Source organism: Rhinopithecus roxellana, chromosome 5 (genome assembly GCF_007565055.1).
Source record: "Rhinopithecus roxellana isolate Shanxi Qingling chromosome 5, ASM756505v1, whole genome shotgun sequence".
NCBI classification, from domain to species: domain Eukaryota; kingdom Metazoa; phylum Chordata; class Mammalia; order Primates; family Cercopithecidae; genus Rhinopithecus; species Rhinopithecus roxellana.
In genome coordinates, this window is record NC_044553.1 from 131967332 (window position 1) to 131985044 (window position 17713).

General features: G+C 41.9%; 1 protein-coding gene across 5 annotated transcripts in view; it reads left to right on the top strand.

Moving 5' to 3' along the window:
• The window catches only part of PTGR2 (prostaglandin reductase 2), a 34316-nt gene that overhangs the window by 12918 nt on the left and 3685 nt on the right, over window positions 1-17713 (top strand). For 4 of the 5 annotated variants that reach the window (XM_010382611.2, XM_010382614.2, XM_010382612.2 and 1 more), the window contains 5 exons: window positions 8886-9077; window positions 11883-12053; window positions 14373-14582; window positions 15345-15466; window positions 16861-16948. In XM_010382611.2, coding sequence (XP_010380913.1) covers window positions 8886-9077; window positions 11883-12053; window positions 14373-14582; window positions 15345-15466; window positions 16861-16948 — 783 coding nt within the window. The remainder of the gene's footprint in view (window positions 1-8885; window positions 9078-11882; window positions 12054-14372; window positions 14583-15344; window positions 15467-16860; window positions 16949-17713) is intronic. The other variant, XM_030930889.1, reaches the window with a different exon arrangement.

The window sequence follows — 17713 nt, forward strand, 5'->3', positions numbered from 1 at the left end:
TTTTTTTTTTTTTTTTTGCAGACGGTTTTGCTCTATCCCCCAGGCTGGAGTGCAGTGGCTCAGTCTCAGCTCACTGCAACCTCCACCTCCTGTGTTCAAGAGATTCTCATGCCTCAACCTCCTGAGTAGCTGGAATCACAGGCATGCGCCACCACACCCAGCTAATTTTTGTATTTTTAGTAGAGACGGAGTTTCACCATGTTGACCAGGCTGGTCTGAAACTCCTGACCTTAGGTGATCCACCCGCATCAGCCTCTCAAAGTGCTAGGATTACAAGTGTGAGCCATCACACCTGGCAGACTCATATCTAAGAAGGCTTTTCCTCACCCAAGGTTACCTCTTGCTATGAGACAGCCCAAGCTGGTCTTGAATTCCAGGGATCCTCCTGCCTCAGCCTCCTGAGTAGCTGGGATTACAGGTGGGAGCTACTGTGCCTGGCATAATATGTGACCTTTTGTGTCGGGCTTCTTTCATTTAGTATATGTTTACAAGGCTCATCATGTTATAGTTTGTACTTCTTTTTATTGCTGAATAATGTTACATTGTATAGATACAGTATCTTATCTGTTCATCAGATGATGGACATGTGGGTTGTTTACACAATTTGGCTATTAGCAATACTTCTGCTGTGAACATTTGTGTATATGTTTTTGTGTGAACTGTGTTTTTGTTTCTCTTGGGTATGTATGTAAGAGTAAAATTACTAGGTCTGTGTGACCTAGTACATATACTTACTGTATGTAAGTATATGTTTAACCTTTTGAGGATCTACCAAACTGTTTTCCAAAGGGGCTTTACGTTTTCCAATCCCACCATCAGTGTATGAAGATTCCAGTTTTCCATATCCTCACTAACACTTGTTATCTGTCTTTTTGGTTACAGCCATTCTAGTTGGTGTAAAGCGATAACTCATTGTGGTTTTCTTTTGTATTTCCTTGATGGCTAATAATGTTGAGCATGTTTTTATGTGCTTATTGGTCATTGCATGTCTTTTTTGGAGACATGTCTATTCAGATCTCTTGTGCATTTTAAAAGTTGGATTATCTGTGTTTTTTATTACTGAGTTGTAAGAGTTGTTTATATATTCTCGATATAAACTCCTTGCTGGATATATGATCTGTAAATATTTTCTTCTATGTTGTAGGTTGTCTATTCTCTTGATGGTATCCATTGAAGCACAAAAGTTTTTAATTTTGATAACGTCTAATCTCTTTTTTTGTTTGTCACTTATACTTTTTTTTTTTTTTTTTTGTTTGAGACAGAGTCTCGCTCTGTTGCCCAGGCTGGGGTGCAGTGGCCGGATCTCAGCTCACTGCAAGCTCTGCCTCCCGGGTTTAGGCCATTCTCCTGCCTCAGCCTCCAGAGTAGCTGGGACTACAGGCGCTCGCCACCTCGCCCGGCTAGTTTTTTGGATTTTTTAGTAGAGACGGGGTTTCACCGTGTTAGCCAGGATGGTCTCGATCTCCTGACCTTGTGATCCGCCCATCTCGGCCTCCCAAAGTGCTGGGATTACAGGCTTGAGCCACCGCACCCGGCCAATGTCACTTACACTTTCAATACTTTCAGACTCGTATCTAAGAAGGCTTTGCCTCACTTAAGGTCATGAAGATTTAGTCCTATATTTTCTGCTAAGAGTTTTATAGTTTTGATCTAACATTTAAGTCAATAACACATTTTGGGTTAAACTTTGTGTATGAGTATGAGGAAGGGGTCTGTATTAATCAAGATTCTTTAGAGAGACAAGCACAAACACACACATAGGCATGCACCCACAGACATGTACACACATGTATATGAGAGGGGACTTGTAAGAGGAATTGGCTCATGAGATTATGGATTTTTTTTTTTGAGACAGGATCTCACTATGTCCCTTTAGCTGGAATATGGTGGTGTGATCGTGGCTCATTGCCCTACCTCAAACTCCTGGAATCAAGTGATCCTCCCACTTAAGCCTCTGGAGTAACTGGGACTATAGGCATGTGCCACCATGCCTGGCTAATGTTTGTATTTTTTGTAGAGACAGCGTTTTGCCATGTTGCCCAGAACTCCTGAGCTCAAGCAATCTGCCTGCCCCAGCTTTCCAAAGTGTTAGGATCACAGGTATGAGCCACTGCACCTGGCCGAGACCCTTCTCTTAAAAAAAAAAAAAAAAAAAAAAAGATTTTAGGGGAGGAAAAATGATGGAACAATAGGATTATAATATGAATTGAATTAATGATGTTCACTTAGAACACTCCCAACTTCAAAGCAAAAACAAAAACCAAAAAAAGTCTTTTTCCTCCAGGGAAGTAAATATTTTGTCTACTTACTCATTTCAGTCTTGAGAATTTTGCCTCTGGGAAGTCCTGTGGATCCTACCTCCTAAATACCTCTCAATTCAGTCAATGTCTTAGTAGTTCCAGAGAAGTCTACCTAGTCTGAATTACCATTGTTTCTTTCCTAATAGGGTAGGTACCCTTGCATACACACGTTGCCCCTTTAAGCCATTTTTCACACTGCAGCCAGAGTGCCAGAGTGATTCTTTTTATAACATCAACTAATTGTGTCACCTTGCTTAAAGTGGTTTAATGGCTTCCCATTAGTTTTGGAATTGAGACCAATCAGCCTTGACATGGTCTAAGAAGCTACATAACCTAGGCTAGGCACAGTGGCTCATGCTTATAATCCCAGCACTTTGGGATACTGAGTTGGGCGGATAACCTGAGGTCAGGAGTTTGAGACCAGCCTGCCAACATGGTGAAACCCCGTCTCTACTAAAAATACAAAAAATATTAGCCAGGCGTGGTGGCACATGCCTGTAGTCCCAGCTACTTGGGAGGCTGAATCAGGAGAATCCCTTGAGCCCGGGAGGCGGAGGTTGCAGTGATTCGTGATCATGCCACTGCACTCCAGCCTAGGCAACAGAGCAAGACTCTGTCTCAAACAAAAAAAAAAAAAAAAAGAAGCTACATAACCTGACTCCTTTACCTGTCCAGGCTCAGAGAAACCTGCCAATTACCCTCGCACTGTTGCCTCAGGGGATGTCTTTCTTTTCTAACACATCAGTGCCCCCTTCTGCTTAATCTTTGTATTAATCATGTTTTTAATTTAGTGTATTTTAGGATGTTTTGACATCTTAGGGGGCTTGTGAATCCTAGAGTAACTGTCCCTGGCAGGATTTGCTTATTTTTAGAGATAACAACTTGCATTTAAGTCTTGCCATTCATAAACAAACCAACCAATCCAAAGCCCATATCCCTAAACTCCTCCTGTATCTAACTCACACTCCCCTGCCTTAAATCACCCCAGGGCCAGATGCTGCACAACTTAAGAACCACCCCTGTATATCAGAGCCCTCTGACGTTATTAAAGCTGTCATGTAATATACTCGAGGTTACCTACCCTGCCTTGCCCCTTCTTCCCTGTGGAAACCAAAGATACTTCCTCCTAAAAAAAAAAAAAAAAAGAAAGACTCTGGGCCATGCTCTTCCTCGCTCCTTTGCCCTCGTGACCAACTCTCGTGCTTCCCTATACGACCCTTCTTGGCATATTGTGCCCCCCCCCTTGGCAACTGTAAGAAATCCTTCCTTCCTTCCTCCCTCCCTCCCTCCCTCCCTCCCTTCCTTCCTTCCTTCCTTCCTTCCTTCCTTCCTTCCTTCCTTTTTTGACGGAGTCTTGCTCTGCCACCTAGGCTGGAGTGAAGTGGCTGGATCTCAGCTCACTGCAAGCGCCGCCTCCTGGGTTTAAGCCATTCTCCTGCCTTAGCCTCCCGAGTAGCTGGGACTACAGGCGCCCGCCACGTCGCCCGGCTAGTTTTTTGTATTTTTTAGTAGAGACGGGGTTTCACCGTGTTAGCCAGGATGGTCTTGATCTCCTGACCTCGTGATCCGCCCATCTCGGCCTCCCAAAGTGCTGGGATTACAGGCTTGAGCCACCGCGCCCAGCTGAGAAATTCTTCTTTCAAGGCAGTTGTCTTCGTATCTATCACTTTACCATACCTAGTTAAAACAGAGTCCCAGATACATATTAAAGCAAGCCTTCATACATGTTGGCCCTCTATCTAAAAGCCTCCTCCCACTCCTTTCCCTTTACCTGGTAATCCCTGTTATTCCCTAGATGCCTGCTTTAAAGAGATTTCCTTTGGTAAATCACCCTGAACCCTCAGACTAGTCTAGACCTCTCTTTTATATTTTCCTCTTGACATTCAGCATTTATGCCAATTGAAAGTAATAATTACATGTGTGTAATTGTTAGATTATCTGTCTTCCCTAATAAAAAGTCAGTTTATGGTCTGGGTGCCATGGTTCATGCTTATAATCCTAGCACATTGGGAGGCTGAGGCAGGAGGATCACTTGACCCCAGAGTTTGAAACCATCCTGGGCAACATAGAAAGATGCCATCAACACCAAAAAAAGGAAATTAGGTGAGTGTTAAGGTGCACCAGCCACTCTGGAGGCTGAGGTGGGAGGATTACTTAGCCCAGGAGGTTGAAGCTGTGGTGAGCCGTGATCATGCCACTGCACTCCAGCCTGGGCAACAGAGTGAGACCCTGCCTCAAAAAAAAACAAAACAAAAAAACAAAAAAGTTTATGAAAACAAAGTTTTCTATTTATCACTGTATCTCCAGTGACTAGCATAATGTTTATTAAATGTTAATTGCATAAAGGAAGAAAAATCACTTTGGGATACTTCCACTAGACATTCTCTATGCATCATTCCTTTAAAAAAAAAATCAGGCTGGGCAAGGTGGCTCATTCTGGTAATCACAGCATTTTGGGAGGCCGAGGCAGGTGGATCACTTGAAGTCAGGAGTTTGAGACCAGCCTGGCCAACATGGTGAAACACCGTCTCTACTAAAAATATAAAAATTAGCCGGGCATGGTGGCATGTGCCTGTTAGCTACTTGGGAGGCTGAGGCAGGAGAATCGCTTGAGCCGGGGAGGTGGAGGTTGCAGTGAGCTGAGATTGTGCCACTCCGTTACACTCCAGCCTGGGCGACAGAGAGAGACTTTGTCTCAGAAGAAAAAAAAAAAAAAAGAATCGGCTAGATGTGGTGGCTTGGGCCTATACTTCCAGCTACTTGGGAGACTGAGACGGGAGGATGGCTTGAAGCCAGGAGTTCAAATCCAGCTTGGGCAGAAAGCAAGACCCCAACTCTAAAAAATAGAAAAACCCTAAGCACCTTTTTTTTTTTTTTTGAGATAGAGTCTTGCTCTGTGCAGTGGCACAATCTTGGCTCACTGCCACCGCTGCCTCCCGGGTTCAAGTGATTCTCCTGCCTCAGCCTCCTGAGTAGTTGGGATTACAGGCATGCGCCACCATGCCCAGCTAATTTTTGTATTTTTAGTAGAGACAGGCTTTCGCCACATTGACCAGGCTGGTCTCAAACTCCCCACCTCAGGTGATCTGCCCGCCTTGGCCTCTCAGAGTGCTGGGATTACAGACATGAGCCACCACACCAGGCTTTTTAAGCAGCTTTAAAAGGGAAAAGGGAGTCTAACAAACGTTAAATAATTGAGATTTTATATCATTCCAATTCACAACTAAAATTAATCACTATGTGTACACAGTATTTTACATGATTATCCTTAAGGTTCATATACAACTTGGCTTTCGTATTCTTTTTAATTTTTTATTTTCATTTGATAGAGAAGAGGGTCTTACTATGTTGGCCAGGCTGGTCTCAAAGCCCTGGCCTCAAGCAATCCTCCTGCCTCAGCCTCCCAAAGTGGTGGTTTTATAGGTGTGCTTTCATATTTTTTAAGTGACTGTAATGGGAAAACTAGTTCAAATATTATTATTTTGGTGGTTAATAACATTCTGTTCTGTTGACATCATTTGTTTAGCTCTAGGGAATTACTTGTGTGATATTGTGATTTATAATAGGAAATATTTGGTCTTCTTGCTCTTTGCTGGCACACAATTCCTAAAGCCTTTGGAATCTCCAAGGTGTCTTTTTGTATTCTAATGAGATGACAAGTGTTTGGGGGGCTCCTGGATAGCCTCAGGATGGGGGCTGGTTACCAAGGCAACCAACCATATATGCTCAGAGAGTTGGAACTTTTATTCCTGCCACCTTACCCCCAGCTAGGGGACAGCAGGTGAAGGTTGAGTTTATCACCAGTGGCCAGTGGTTTAATCAATCATGTCTATATAATGACGCCTTCATCAAAACCCAAAAGGACCTGGTTGAGGAGTTTCCAAATAGCTGAACACATGATGATTCCTGTAGGGTGGTGCACCTGGAGAGTGTGTGGAAACTCCGCACCTTTTCCCATATACCTTACCCCATGCATCTCTTGTATTTGGCTGTTCATCTTTTTTTTTTTAATTAATTTTTGTTCTTTGTCTTTTTTTTAATTTTTATTTTTATTTGACTATTCATCTATATCCTTTGTAATACCCTTTATAATAAACAGTAAATGTAAGTAAAGTATTTCTCTGACTTCTGTGAGGTGCTCTAGCAAATTAAACCAAAGGAGAGAGTAGAGTGGGGACCCTGATTTGTAGCCAGTTTGTCAGAAGCACAGACCATAACCTAGGGCTTGAGATTGGCATCTGAATTAGGTGCAGTCTTGTGGGACTGAGCTTTTAATCTGTGGGACCTGACACTATATCCAGGTAGACAGTGTCACAGTTGAACTGAATGGAATTAGGGGACACCCAGTTGATGCCCTCTGCAGAATTGCTTGGTTGGTGTATGGGGAAATACCCCACCACATCTGTTTTTAAAAGTGTTGAGTGGTGAGTGAAAGGAGGAAACAGTAGATTTTTTTCCTATATCTCAGAGAACTTATTTCCGTTTTTCCTACTAGCTGTGTTTAGTGTCAGGCCCTTGGTCTGGCCAGTGTCTGTGGCTGCACTTGCTTTTAAGGAATACGTGGGAGGTGGCAGACAAACAGAAGCAAATGTATTCTTACAGAAGCTTCTGCATCAGTTCTCTGTTTCGTCTTTTACCCGGTTTTACCGGGTACACAACCACATGGGATCAGGCGTCCTTCCATGTTTTCCACTTCCTGGTCCATGCTGTGGTCCTCTACATTTTGGATTTCATGATAGAGGCAAGAGTGAGCCACAGAGGAAGAGAGCCTTGACTACTACCCAGAGAAGTTGTTAGCCCTCCTCTTGAGACAGGGCGTGGTCCCACTGTGACACTCTTGTCTTCGAGGGGTGAAGAGAGCACTCATCTGAGGTTAGGGGGCATGAAATAGGGAAAGTGCTTGGTCTGAAGTTGGGAGGAGCAACTGTATAAAAATTACTTCACTTCTTTTTGGCTTATTTCCACTGGAGAGACAGAATTCCTAGCCCAAAAGAAATCAAGTTTTATGGTGTATATGTTGCTAGTTTGTTTTCCATAAAAAATAGTTTTATAGTATCAGCAACATGTGGGTGTACCTAATTGGCCACAATCCTTTGAAACCATCAAAACACTATTTTGTATTACTTTTTGCTAGTATAATGTGTATAGTATTACTTCAATTTCCTTAAGTAATTCTTTTTTTTTTTTTTTTTTTTTTTTTTGAGACGGAGTCTGGCTCTGTCTCCCAGGCTGGAGTGCAGTGGCCAGATCTCAGCTCACTGCAAGCTCCGCCTCTCAGGTTCACAGCATTCTCCTGCCTCAGCCTCCGGAGTAGCTGGGACTACAGGCGCCTGCCACCTCGCCCGGCTAGTTTTTTGGATTTTTAGTAGAGACGGGGTTTCACCGTGTTAGCCAGGATGGTCTCGATCTCCTGACCTCGTGATCCGCCCGTCTCGGCCTCCCAAAGTGCTGGGATTACAGGCTTGAGCCACTGCGCCCGGCATTCCTTAAGTAATTCTTTAAAATTTTTAGCTTTATTTACTAGCATGCGTTTCATGCATTTAAATGTACAATTCAGTGACTTTTAGAATACTCACAGAGCTTTCTTTGCAACTGTCACCTCAATTTTTTAATGTTTTATTTAAAAACAAATTTATTGACAAATAAAAATTGTTGCCAGGCGCGGTGGCCCACACCTGTAATCCCAATACTTTGGGAGGCCGAGGCCAGCAGATCACAAGGTCAGAAGTTCGAGACCAGCCTGGCCAATATGGTGAAGCTCCATCTCTACTAAAAATACAAAAATTAGCCAGGCGTGGTGTCGCATGCCTGTAGTCCCAGCTACGCAGGAGGTTGAGGCAGAAGAATCGCTTAAACCCAGGAGGCGGAGGTTGCAGTGAGCCCAGATCGCACCATTGTACTCCAGCCTGGCCAACAAGAGCGAAACTCCACGTCAAAAAAAAAGAAAAAGAAAAAGAAAAAAAAGGAATATGTTTACATTGTGCAGTGGTTATGTCATGCTAACATGCTAATTAACATGGATTATATCACATACTTATTGTTTGTGGTGAGAACACTTAGAATCTACCCTCGCGGCAAGTTTCTTTTCTTTTTTGAGACGGAGTTTCACTCTCATTGCCTAGGCTGCATGGAGTACAGTGGTGCGATCTCAGCTCACTGCAACCTCCGCCTCCTGGTTCAAGTGATTCTCCTGCCTCAGCCTCCTGAATAGCTGTACAGGCAACCGCCATCATGCCTGGCTAATTTTTGTATTTTTGTAGAGATGGGTTTTCACTATGTTGGCCAGGCTGGTCTTGAACTCCTGACCTCAGGTGATCTGCCCTCCTCAGCCTCCCAAAGTGCTGGGATTACAGGCATGAGCCACCGTTCCCAGCCAGTGGCAATTTTGAAGTATACAATACATTGTTATTAACTATAGTCACCATATTGTTTCAGGTCTTATGTTTAAGTCTTGAACGTATTTTGAGTTGATTTTTGTGTATTGTATGCTATATATTACTCATTATATACTTTTAGTCATTGAGTAAATTAGTAGAGTGGTTTGACATTATTGGATAAAATTATCTTAATGTTTTCTTTTTTCAGCGTTGTAGAATGAATGAAGACACTGGCACTGATTATATAACACCTTGGCAGCTATCTCAAGTCGTTGATGGTGGAGGTATTGGAATTATAGAAGAAAGCAAACACACAAATTTGACTAAAGGCGATTTTGTGACTTCTTTCTATTGGCCCTGGCAAACCAAAGTTATTCTGGATGGAAATAACCTTGAAAAGGTGATATATATATATGAACGTATCTGATTTTTTTTTCCCTGTGTAACTCTTACTTTGTGCATTTGATATTCAGTTGTGTTTGTAATCAGGGAAAAATAAAAGCATATATTTTCTTTTAGCTAGCTGCCAAAATGCGGAAAGTCTTTGTTCCTTTTCCACTGTTAGCTGTATAGGGAAGTTTAAATTTTCCTTCTGAAGGTTTGATAATTGAGCCTGCTAAAATAAACTGACAGTAAACAGATTAACAGGAGAAAAACCATTTTAATTCATGTATGTGCACTGGAGCCTCACAGAAGAATAGGAGACTCAAAGGAGGGACCAGATGGTTGAAGGTTTTTTTTTTGTTTGTTTCTTTGCTTGTTTGTTTGTTTTAGAGATGGGGTATCACTGTGTTGCCCCATCTGGTCTCAAACTCCTAGGCTCAAGCAGTCCTCCCATCTCAGCCTCCCAAAGTGCTGAGATTACAGGTATGAGCTTGAAGTTCTTATAGCTTAAAGGAATGGGACTTGAGGCTTTTGGGGGAAATGGCAACAAAAAGGGAAAGGGGAGGAATTGCGTGGTAAACAAAGGTTATCTTATTGTAAATAAAGTCTCTCAGGTAATAAAAGTTGTTTCAGAGCAGCTACCAAAAGAATAGGCAATAGCCTGACTGGGTCTTTTATTTATTTATTTAGAGACAACATCTCACTCTGTCACCCAGGCTGGAGTGATCTTGGCTCACTGCAACCTCTGCCTCCTGGGTTCAAGTGATCTTCCCACTTCAGTCTCCCGAGTAGCTGGGATTATAGGTGTGCACCACTATGCCCAGCTAATTTTTTGTATTTTTAGTAGAGACAGGGTTTTGCCATGTTAGCCAGGCTGGTCTCAAGCTCCTGACCTCAAGTGATCTGTCCGCCTCGGTCTCCCAAAGTGCTGGGATTACAAGCGTGAGTCACCATGCCCAGCCATTTTTATTAAACTTTTTGTAGAAACAGGAGTCTCACCATATTGCCCAGGCTAGTCTTGAACTCTTGGCCTCAACCGATCCTCCCGCCTCAGCCCCAGAAAGTGCTGGGATTACAGTTGTGAACCACTGTGCCCAGCCTTAATGGTACATTTTAAACATCAGTAATGAGAACTGTTGGAATTTGAGTTGATTTTTTTTTTTTTTTAAGACAGTCTTGCTCTGTTGCCCAGGCTGGAGTGCAGTGGCATAATCTCGGCTCACTGCAACCTCTGCCACCCGGGTTCAAGTGATTCTTCTGCCTCAGCCACCTGGGTAGCTGGGATTACAGGCGCCCACCACCACGCCCAGCTAATTTTTGTATTTTTAGTAGAGACGGGATTTCAGCATCTTGGCCAGGGTGGTGGTGAACTCCTGACCTCGTGATCCACCCGTCTTGGCCTCCCAAAGTGCTGGGATTACTGGCATGAGCCACCATACCCAGCCAGAGTTGATTTTTATAGGTACATGTTCATGTTGGAATTGCTCAGAGACTTAAAAATCTTCCAGTGTTGCCAAGTATTTTTCTGTTAAGCATTTCCTTTTTTTTTTTTTTTTTCATACTTGGGGCATTAACAGAAAGAATATTTTGTCTCTTATGTGAGAATTGGTTTTAAAAGTTTCTTTTTTTTTTGAGACGGAGTCTTGCTTTGTCGTCCAGGCTGGAGTGCAGTGGCACAATCTCGGCTCACTGCAACCTCCACCTCCCAGGTTCAAGCAATTCTCTGCCTCAGCCTCCCGAGTAGCTGGGATTTGGGCACCCGCCACCACGCCCGGCTAATTTTTTGTAATTTTAGTAGAGATGGGGTTTCACCATTTTGGCCAGGCTGGTCTTGAACTCCTGACCTTGTGATCCATCCACCTCAGCCTCCCTAAGTGCTGGGATTACAGGCGTTAGCCACCGCACCCGGCCTTAAAGTTTCTTTTTAATATAAAGAGAAGTAATATTGCTTTTTTACTCTTTACAAATAAAGTATAGAATTTTAGCAAGATTGATGAATGGTTTACTCTTCTATAAACCATATTGGGTTGTTTATTATACTGATGGACTGCCATAACAAAATACTACAGGTTGTGTGGTTTAAACAACAGAGATTTATTTTCTCACAGTTCTGGAAGCTAGAAGCTCAAGATCAGAGTTCTGGAAAATTTGGTTTCTGGGGAGGCCCCTCTTCCTGGATTGCAGATGGCCGCCTTCTTGCTGTGTCCTCAGGCAGTCTTTCCTCTGTGGGTGTGCAGAGAGATAGATCTTGTTTTGTTTCTTCTTCTTATAAGGACACAAGTCCGTTTTGTTTTTGTTTTTGTTTTTTTCCTTTGAGATGGAGCCTCACTCTGTCGCCCAGGCTGGAGTGCAGTGGCATGATCTCAGCTCACTGCAACCATCGCCTCCTGGGTTCAAGTGATTCTCCTGCCTCAGCCTCCCAAGTAGCTGGGATTACAGGCACATACCCCCACGCCTTGCTAATTTTTTGTATTTTTAGTAGAGACGGAGTTTCGCCATATTGGCTAGGCTGGTCTCGAACTCCTGGCCTCAGGTGATCCGCCTGCCTCAGTCTCCCACAGTGCTGAGATTACAGATGTGAGCCACCGTGCCCGGCCACGACACAAGTCTTATTGGACTAGGACCCCACACTTATGTCCTTATTCAATCCTAAATATCTCCTTTAAGTCCCTGTCTCCAAATAAAGTCACACTGGGGCTTAGGGCTTTACTATATAAATGTTATGGGGACACAATTCAGTCCATAACATATTGTCTCTACTTTGTTGTCTCAAAACAGGAATTCCTAGTATTATTTTTAAAGAGTATATATTTTATTTTAGGTAGACCCACAACTTGTGAATGGACACCTTTCATATTTTCTTGGAGCTATAGGTATGCCTGGTTTGACTTCCTTGATTGGGATACAGGAAAAAGGTCATATAACTGCTGGATCTAATAAGACAATGGTTGTCAGTGGGGCTGCAGGTGCCTGTGGATCCGTGGCTGGGCAGGTAAACTTTCTGAGAATTATATGATTTTCTGATTATTTGAGGATTGTTATAATTCATAATTGAAATTTCGGATATATGTATACCATTAAAAATGTAAAATTGGATAATTTTTTTTTTTTCTTTTTTGAGACAGAGTCTCCAGGCTGGAGTGCAGTGGCACAATCTTGGCTCACTGCAACCTCTGCCTCCTGGGTTCAAGAGATTCTCATGCCTCAGCCTCGAGAGTAGCTGAGACTACAGGTGTGTGCCACCACACCTGGCTAATTTTTGTATTTTTAGTAGAGATGGGGTTTTGCCATGTTGGCCAGGCTGGTCTTGAACTCCTGGCCTCAAGAGATCCACCTGCTTTGGCTTCCAAAGTTCTGGGATTATAGGCGTGAGCTACCATGCCCAGCCAAAATTGAATAAATTTATAATGACTTACAACATTTCTTGTAGAAATGGGTTTTTTTTTTTTTTTACCTACTTAGACTCTCTTAATAACAGTATAAAAAAATGCAGATTTTAGTATCTTATTCTCTGTTAACCAAAAACAGATGTAGTAAACGCTAAAGCTTTGCTTTCATTATTATAAGGAAGAGAATGATAAAGAAGCTGTTTGGAATTCATGAATTAAAAGTCAAACTCACATTTTAAATTAATATCCTCAAATAAGAAACCACTTGTTGAATTCTAGAAGTGTAAACATTTTGATAGAATTTTACAAAGTCAGCCTGGCACAGTGGCTCACGCCTGCAACCCCAGTGCTTTGGGAGGCCAAGGTGGCAGGATTACTTGAGGACAGGAGCTCAAGACCAGCCTGGGCAACATAGTAAGACTCTTCAGTAAATAAATTAGCCCAGTGTGGCGGCACTCCTGTTGTCCTAACTACTTGAGAGGCTGAGGCAGGAAGATTACTTGAGCCCAAGAGTTTGAAGTTACAGCGAGCTATGAATATACCACTGTACTCCAGCCTGGATGACAGAGTGAGACCCTGTTTCTTTGAAAAAAAAAAAAAAAAAGAAAGAAAGAATCTTATAAAAGTACATCCTTTTATAAATAATAGCCTTTATAGGTTGAAACCATTGAAAACAAACATTGTGTCTGAGCTGCGATTTTAGTTCGCCACAAGCCTGAAAAATAATGAATTGCATGTGATGCTTTGGGTCTGATTATTTATTCCTTTTATGAAATTAGATTTAAGCTGTGAAATTTTATTTTTTAAATTTATTCTTTGATTTTATATTTTTCAATGAGTGAAAGCCAAAAATTGTTAGATTTTAACATTTAAACTACAGATGGTCCCTAACTTATGATGGTTCTACTTTACAATGATGCAAAAGCCCTATGCATTCAGTAGAAGCCATACTTTGAATTTTGAATTTTGGTCTTTTCCCAGACTAGTGATATCAGTATGACACTCTCTCGAGATGCTGGGCAGCAGCAACAAGCTGTATGTAGCTCCCGGTCAGCCACTGTATGTGGCTGAACAGCTGCGTGAATCATGCCCAGCTGGAGTGGATGTTTATTTTGACAATGTAAACAACTGGTACTCTGTGGTGTACCGTATTGCCACATGATTTTGCCCAACCATAAGTGTTCTGAGTATGTTTTAGGTAGGCTAGGCTAAGCTGTGATGTTCAGTAGGTTAGGTATATTAAATGCATTTTTTGCTTAGGATATTTTCAACTAACAATGGTTTTGGCTGGGCGCAGTGGCCCACGCCTATAATCCCAGCACTTTGGGAGGCCGAGGTGGGGTCAGGAGAGCGAGACCATCCTGGATAACATGGTGAAACCCCATCTACTAAAAAATGTAAAAATTTTTACATGGATAACATGTAACATGGATAATTTTCCTGGATAACATGGTGAAACCCCTCTACTAAAAAATGTAAAAAAATTAGCCGGGCATGGTGGCAGGCGCCTGTAGTCCCAGCTACTCGGGAGGCTGAAGCAGGAGAATGGTGTGAACCTGGGAGGCGGAGCTGGCAGTGAGCCAAGATCGTGCCACTGCACTCCAGCCTGGGGGACAGAGCGAAGACTCGGTCTCAAAAAAAAAAAAAAAAAAAAAAAAAGATGGTTTTATTGGGACATATCCCCATCATAAGTTGAGGAACGTAAGTCTAACTTTGTTCAATTTTAATAATTTTTTGGGGTGGATGACATTGTCTGCCCTCAGTTCTTTTACTTTCAAATTACTCTTCATTAAAAGCAGCGTAATCTAACCTAAATTGTAATGAACACTGTCATATATACCTGTAATATCTTGTATACTTGTACATTTTTACATTTAAATGTGACAATATAAAGCCATTTAATCTTCAAATTTCCCCCCTAGATTGGCCATTTGTTAGGTTGTTCCAGAGTGGTGGGGATTTGTGGAACACATGAGAAATGCGTCCTCTTGACCTCAGAACTGGGCTTTGATGCTGCGATTAATTATAAAAAAGAGAATGTGGCAGAACAACTCCGTGAATCATGCCCAGCTGGAGTGGATGTTTATTTTGACAATGTTGGTGGTAACATCAGTGATACAGTGATAAGTCAGGTTGTTTGCTGATTTCTATTACAAATTTGAATACTGCATTTTATATGTTGTGATATCTTTTTACCTAATACTGAGAAAAAAAAATTATAAAATTGGAGGGATTATTGTGACAATGTGAAGATCAGTATTGTATTTAAGTGATACAAAAGAGCTTGCTGATACCTACTTCCCTTTACTTGCAGATTTGTACTATGAACTTCAATTTCAGTTATTTGCTACCAATATTATCTTTTTCACTTGTGGTTTATTTTTGTGAAAAATTACAGTTGCATTGTTGAAATGGTGAAGCTCTGACCCCTAACTCACCACTGACCAACTCACAGCTATGGCCCCAGACCTTGTGTAGAGAATGGGTTTCACAGACTGCATGTATTTATGTATATTTACTAACAATATTATAAAATATCAACATGAGGTATTAACACTACATAGTCCTTTGCTGCATCTAAAATTATTTGCAGTTGAGATTATTAAATTATTTAAATCCAAAAAAATACAGTTCTACCACTAATAAGTAGCAACAACAACTAATGCAATTCTTTTGCTGATTACCAAACATTTATTTGCCTCTACGTTCCTTTGGAATGTAATTATTTCTAGCTAGTTCAAATTCTCAAATACCTCTAACAGGTAAATTAAAAAAAAAAAAAATCGAACTAGTTGACAAAAAGGATTAAATAGTCAAGGAGGCTTTCATTATGGCAGCCATAAAATCAGTAAACATAGGAAAGGGATATTTTATCATCATTTTTCTTTGTGCAGATGAATGAGAACAGCCACATCATCCTGTGTGGTCAAATTTCTCAGTACAACAAAGATGTGCCTTATCCTCCCCCGTTATCCCCTGCTATAGAGGCAATCCAGAAAGAAAGAAACATCACAAGGTGTGTTCTTCCTCTTTGCCCTTATTACCGGTTCATGGGGTTTTAAATATCATAGATGTGTATGAAATCTATTGTTCTTCATAGACACTTTTTCTTTATTAAATAAAACCTTAGGTTGGGTGTGGTGGCTTACACCTGTAATCCTAGCACATCCCAAAGCAAGCAAGGTGGATTGCTTGAGGCCAGGAGTTCAAAACTAGCCTAGCCAACATGGTGAAACCCCATTTATACTAAAAATACAAAAAATTAGCCGGGCGTGGTCGTGGGTGCCTGTAATCCCAGCTACTTGGGAGGCTGAGGCAGGAGAATCACTTGAACCCGGGAGACGGAGGTTGCAGTGAGCTAAGATCATGCCACTGCACTCTATCCAGCCTGGGCAACAAGAACGAAACTCCGTCTCAAAAAAAAAGCTTTAAAATACACATTTTTTGGCCGGGCGCGGTGGCTCAAGCCTGTAATCCCAGCACTTTGGGAGGCCGAGACGGGCGGATCACGAGGTCAGGAGATCAAGACCATCCTGGCTAACATGGTGAAACCCCGTCTCTACTAAAAAATACAAAAAACTAGCCGGGCGAGGTGGCGGGCGCCTGTAGTCCCAGCTACTCGGGAGGCTGAGGCAGGAGAATGGCGTAAACCCGGGAGGCGGAGCTTGTAGTGAGCTGAGATCTGGCCACTGCACTCCAGCCTGGGCGACAGAGCGAGACTCCGTTTCAAAAAAAAAAAAAAAAAAAAAAAATACACATTTTAAAAGCCCGTTCAATATTTAGGTTTTGGCTAACTAGCTCCCTAAAAACATACTTACTGGCTTTGACTGGCCTGGATTAGGTCACATGAGGGTCAAGAAAGGATGTTACCCACAAAGGAAAAATCACGGTGCTATTAACAAATGGGGTTGTAGATACTGGGCAGACAAAAACTTATTATTTTGAGATGGAGTCTCGCTCAGCCGCCCAGGCTGGAGTATAGTGGCACGATCTCAGCTCACTTCTACCACCGTCTCCCAGGTTAAAGCGATTCTCCTGTCTCAGCCTTCCGAGTAGCTGGGACTACAGGCACCTGCCATCATGCTAATTTTTATGTTTTAGTAGAGACGGGTTTCACCGTGTTGGCCAGGCTGGTCTTGAACTCCTGACCTCAGGTGATCTGCCCACCTCGGCCTCCCAAAATGTTAGGATTATAGGCATGAGCCACTGTGCCTGGCAACAGAAATTATTAATAGAAGTCTTCTACAGTTATACCTGTAACTCCGCATAAAACTGTATCTGACCAGACTCAATGTGATTATGTCCTAATATTTTAAGGATTAACAGATATTAGAATTCTGGAATGGTATGATCTTGGAATACCACTCCCGTCATATTCTCTGATCATTATCCTTTTCTTCCTCACTGCAGGGAAAGATTTCTGGTGTTAAATTATAAAGACAAATTTGAGCCTGGCATTCTACAGCTGAGTCAGTGGTTTAAAGAAGGAAAGCTAAAGGTAGAACTTCTATTGTTTATCAATATAATTCTTCCTGCTACTTGATATAATTTTGCATTATTTAAATGTACTATAGCAAACATTAGTTTCATTATAAAAAGCTATAAAATATAGTTTCATATTAGTTTCTTTTCCTACAAAAGAAAAGTATGCTGAATATTATAAATTAACTCTACCTCCCAGGTGAGTATAACCTCCTGATTACCAAACCCTTAACAAACCCTTGTTTGTTATTCCCTTTATCTAAAATTTTTTAGCTTTACTTTCATAGATTATATTACAAAATCAATAGGTTTTCCCCCAAATGTAAAATTGTTATGTTTATTAATTTAACAAATATTTATGGGATGCTACTATGTGTTAGAAGCTGTGCTTTCTCAAAAATCATGTAAGCACCTCCTGATGCCTTTACCACCATACTTCTTCCCTGTCCTCCCTGGACATCCTAATGTATGTCTTAGTTGTTGATTGAAAGTCTTGAAAGTCAGGAGTTATTATTCTGGGCCTCAGACCTACTGGCCTAGGCTGTTTTTTTTTTTTTTGAGACAGAGTCTCGCTTTGTTACCCAGGTTGTAGTGCAGTGGCGCAATCTCGGCTCACTGCAACCTCTGCCTCCTGGGTTCAAGCAATTCTCCTGCCTCAGCCTCCTGAGTAGCTAGGATTACAGGCACGTGCCACTCGCTCAGCTAATTTTTGCATTTTTAGTAGCGATGAGGTTTCACCATGTTGACCAGGCTGGTCTCGAACTCCTGACCTCAAGTGATC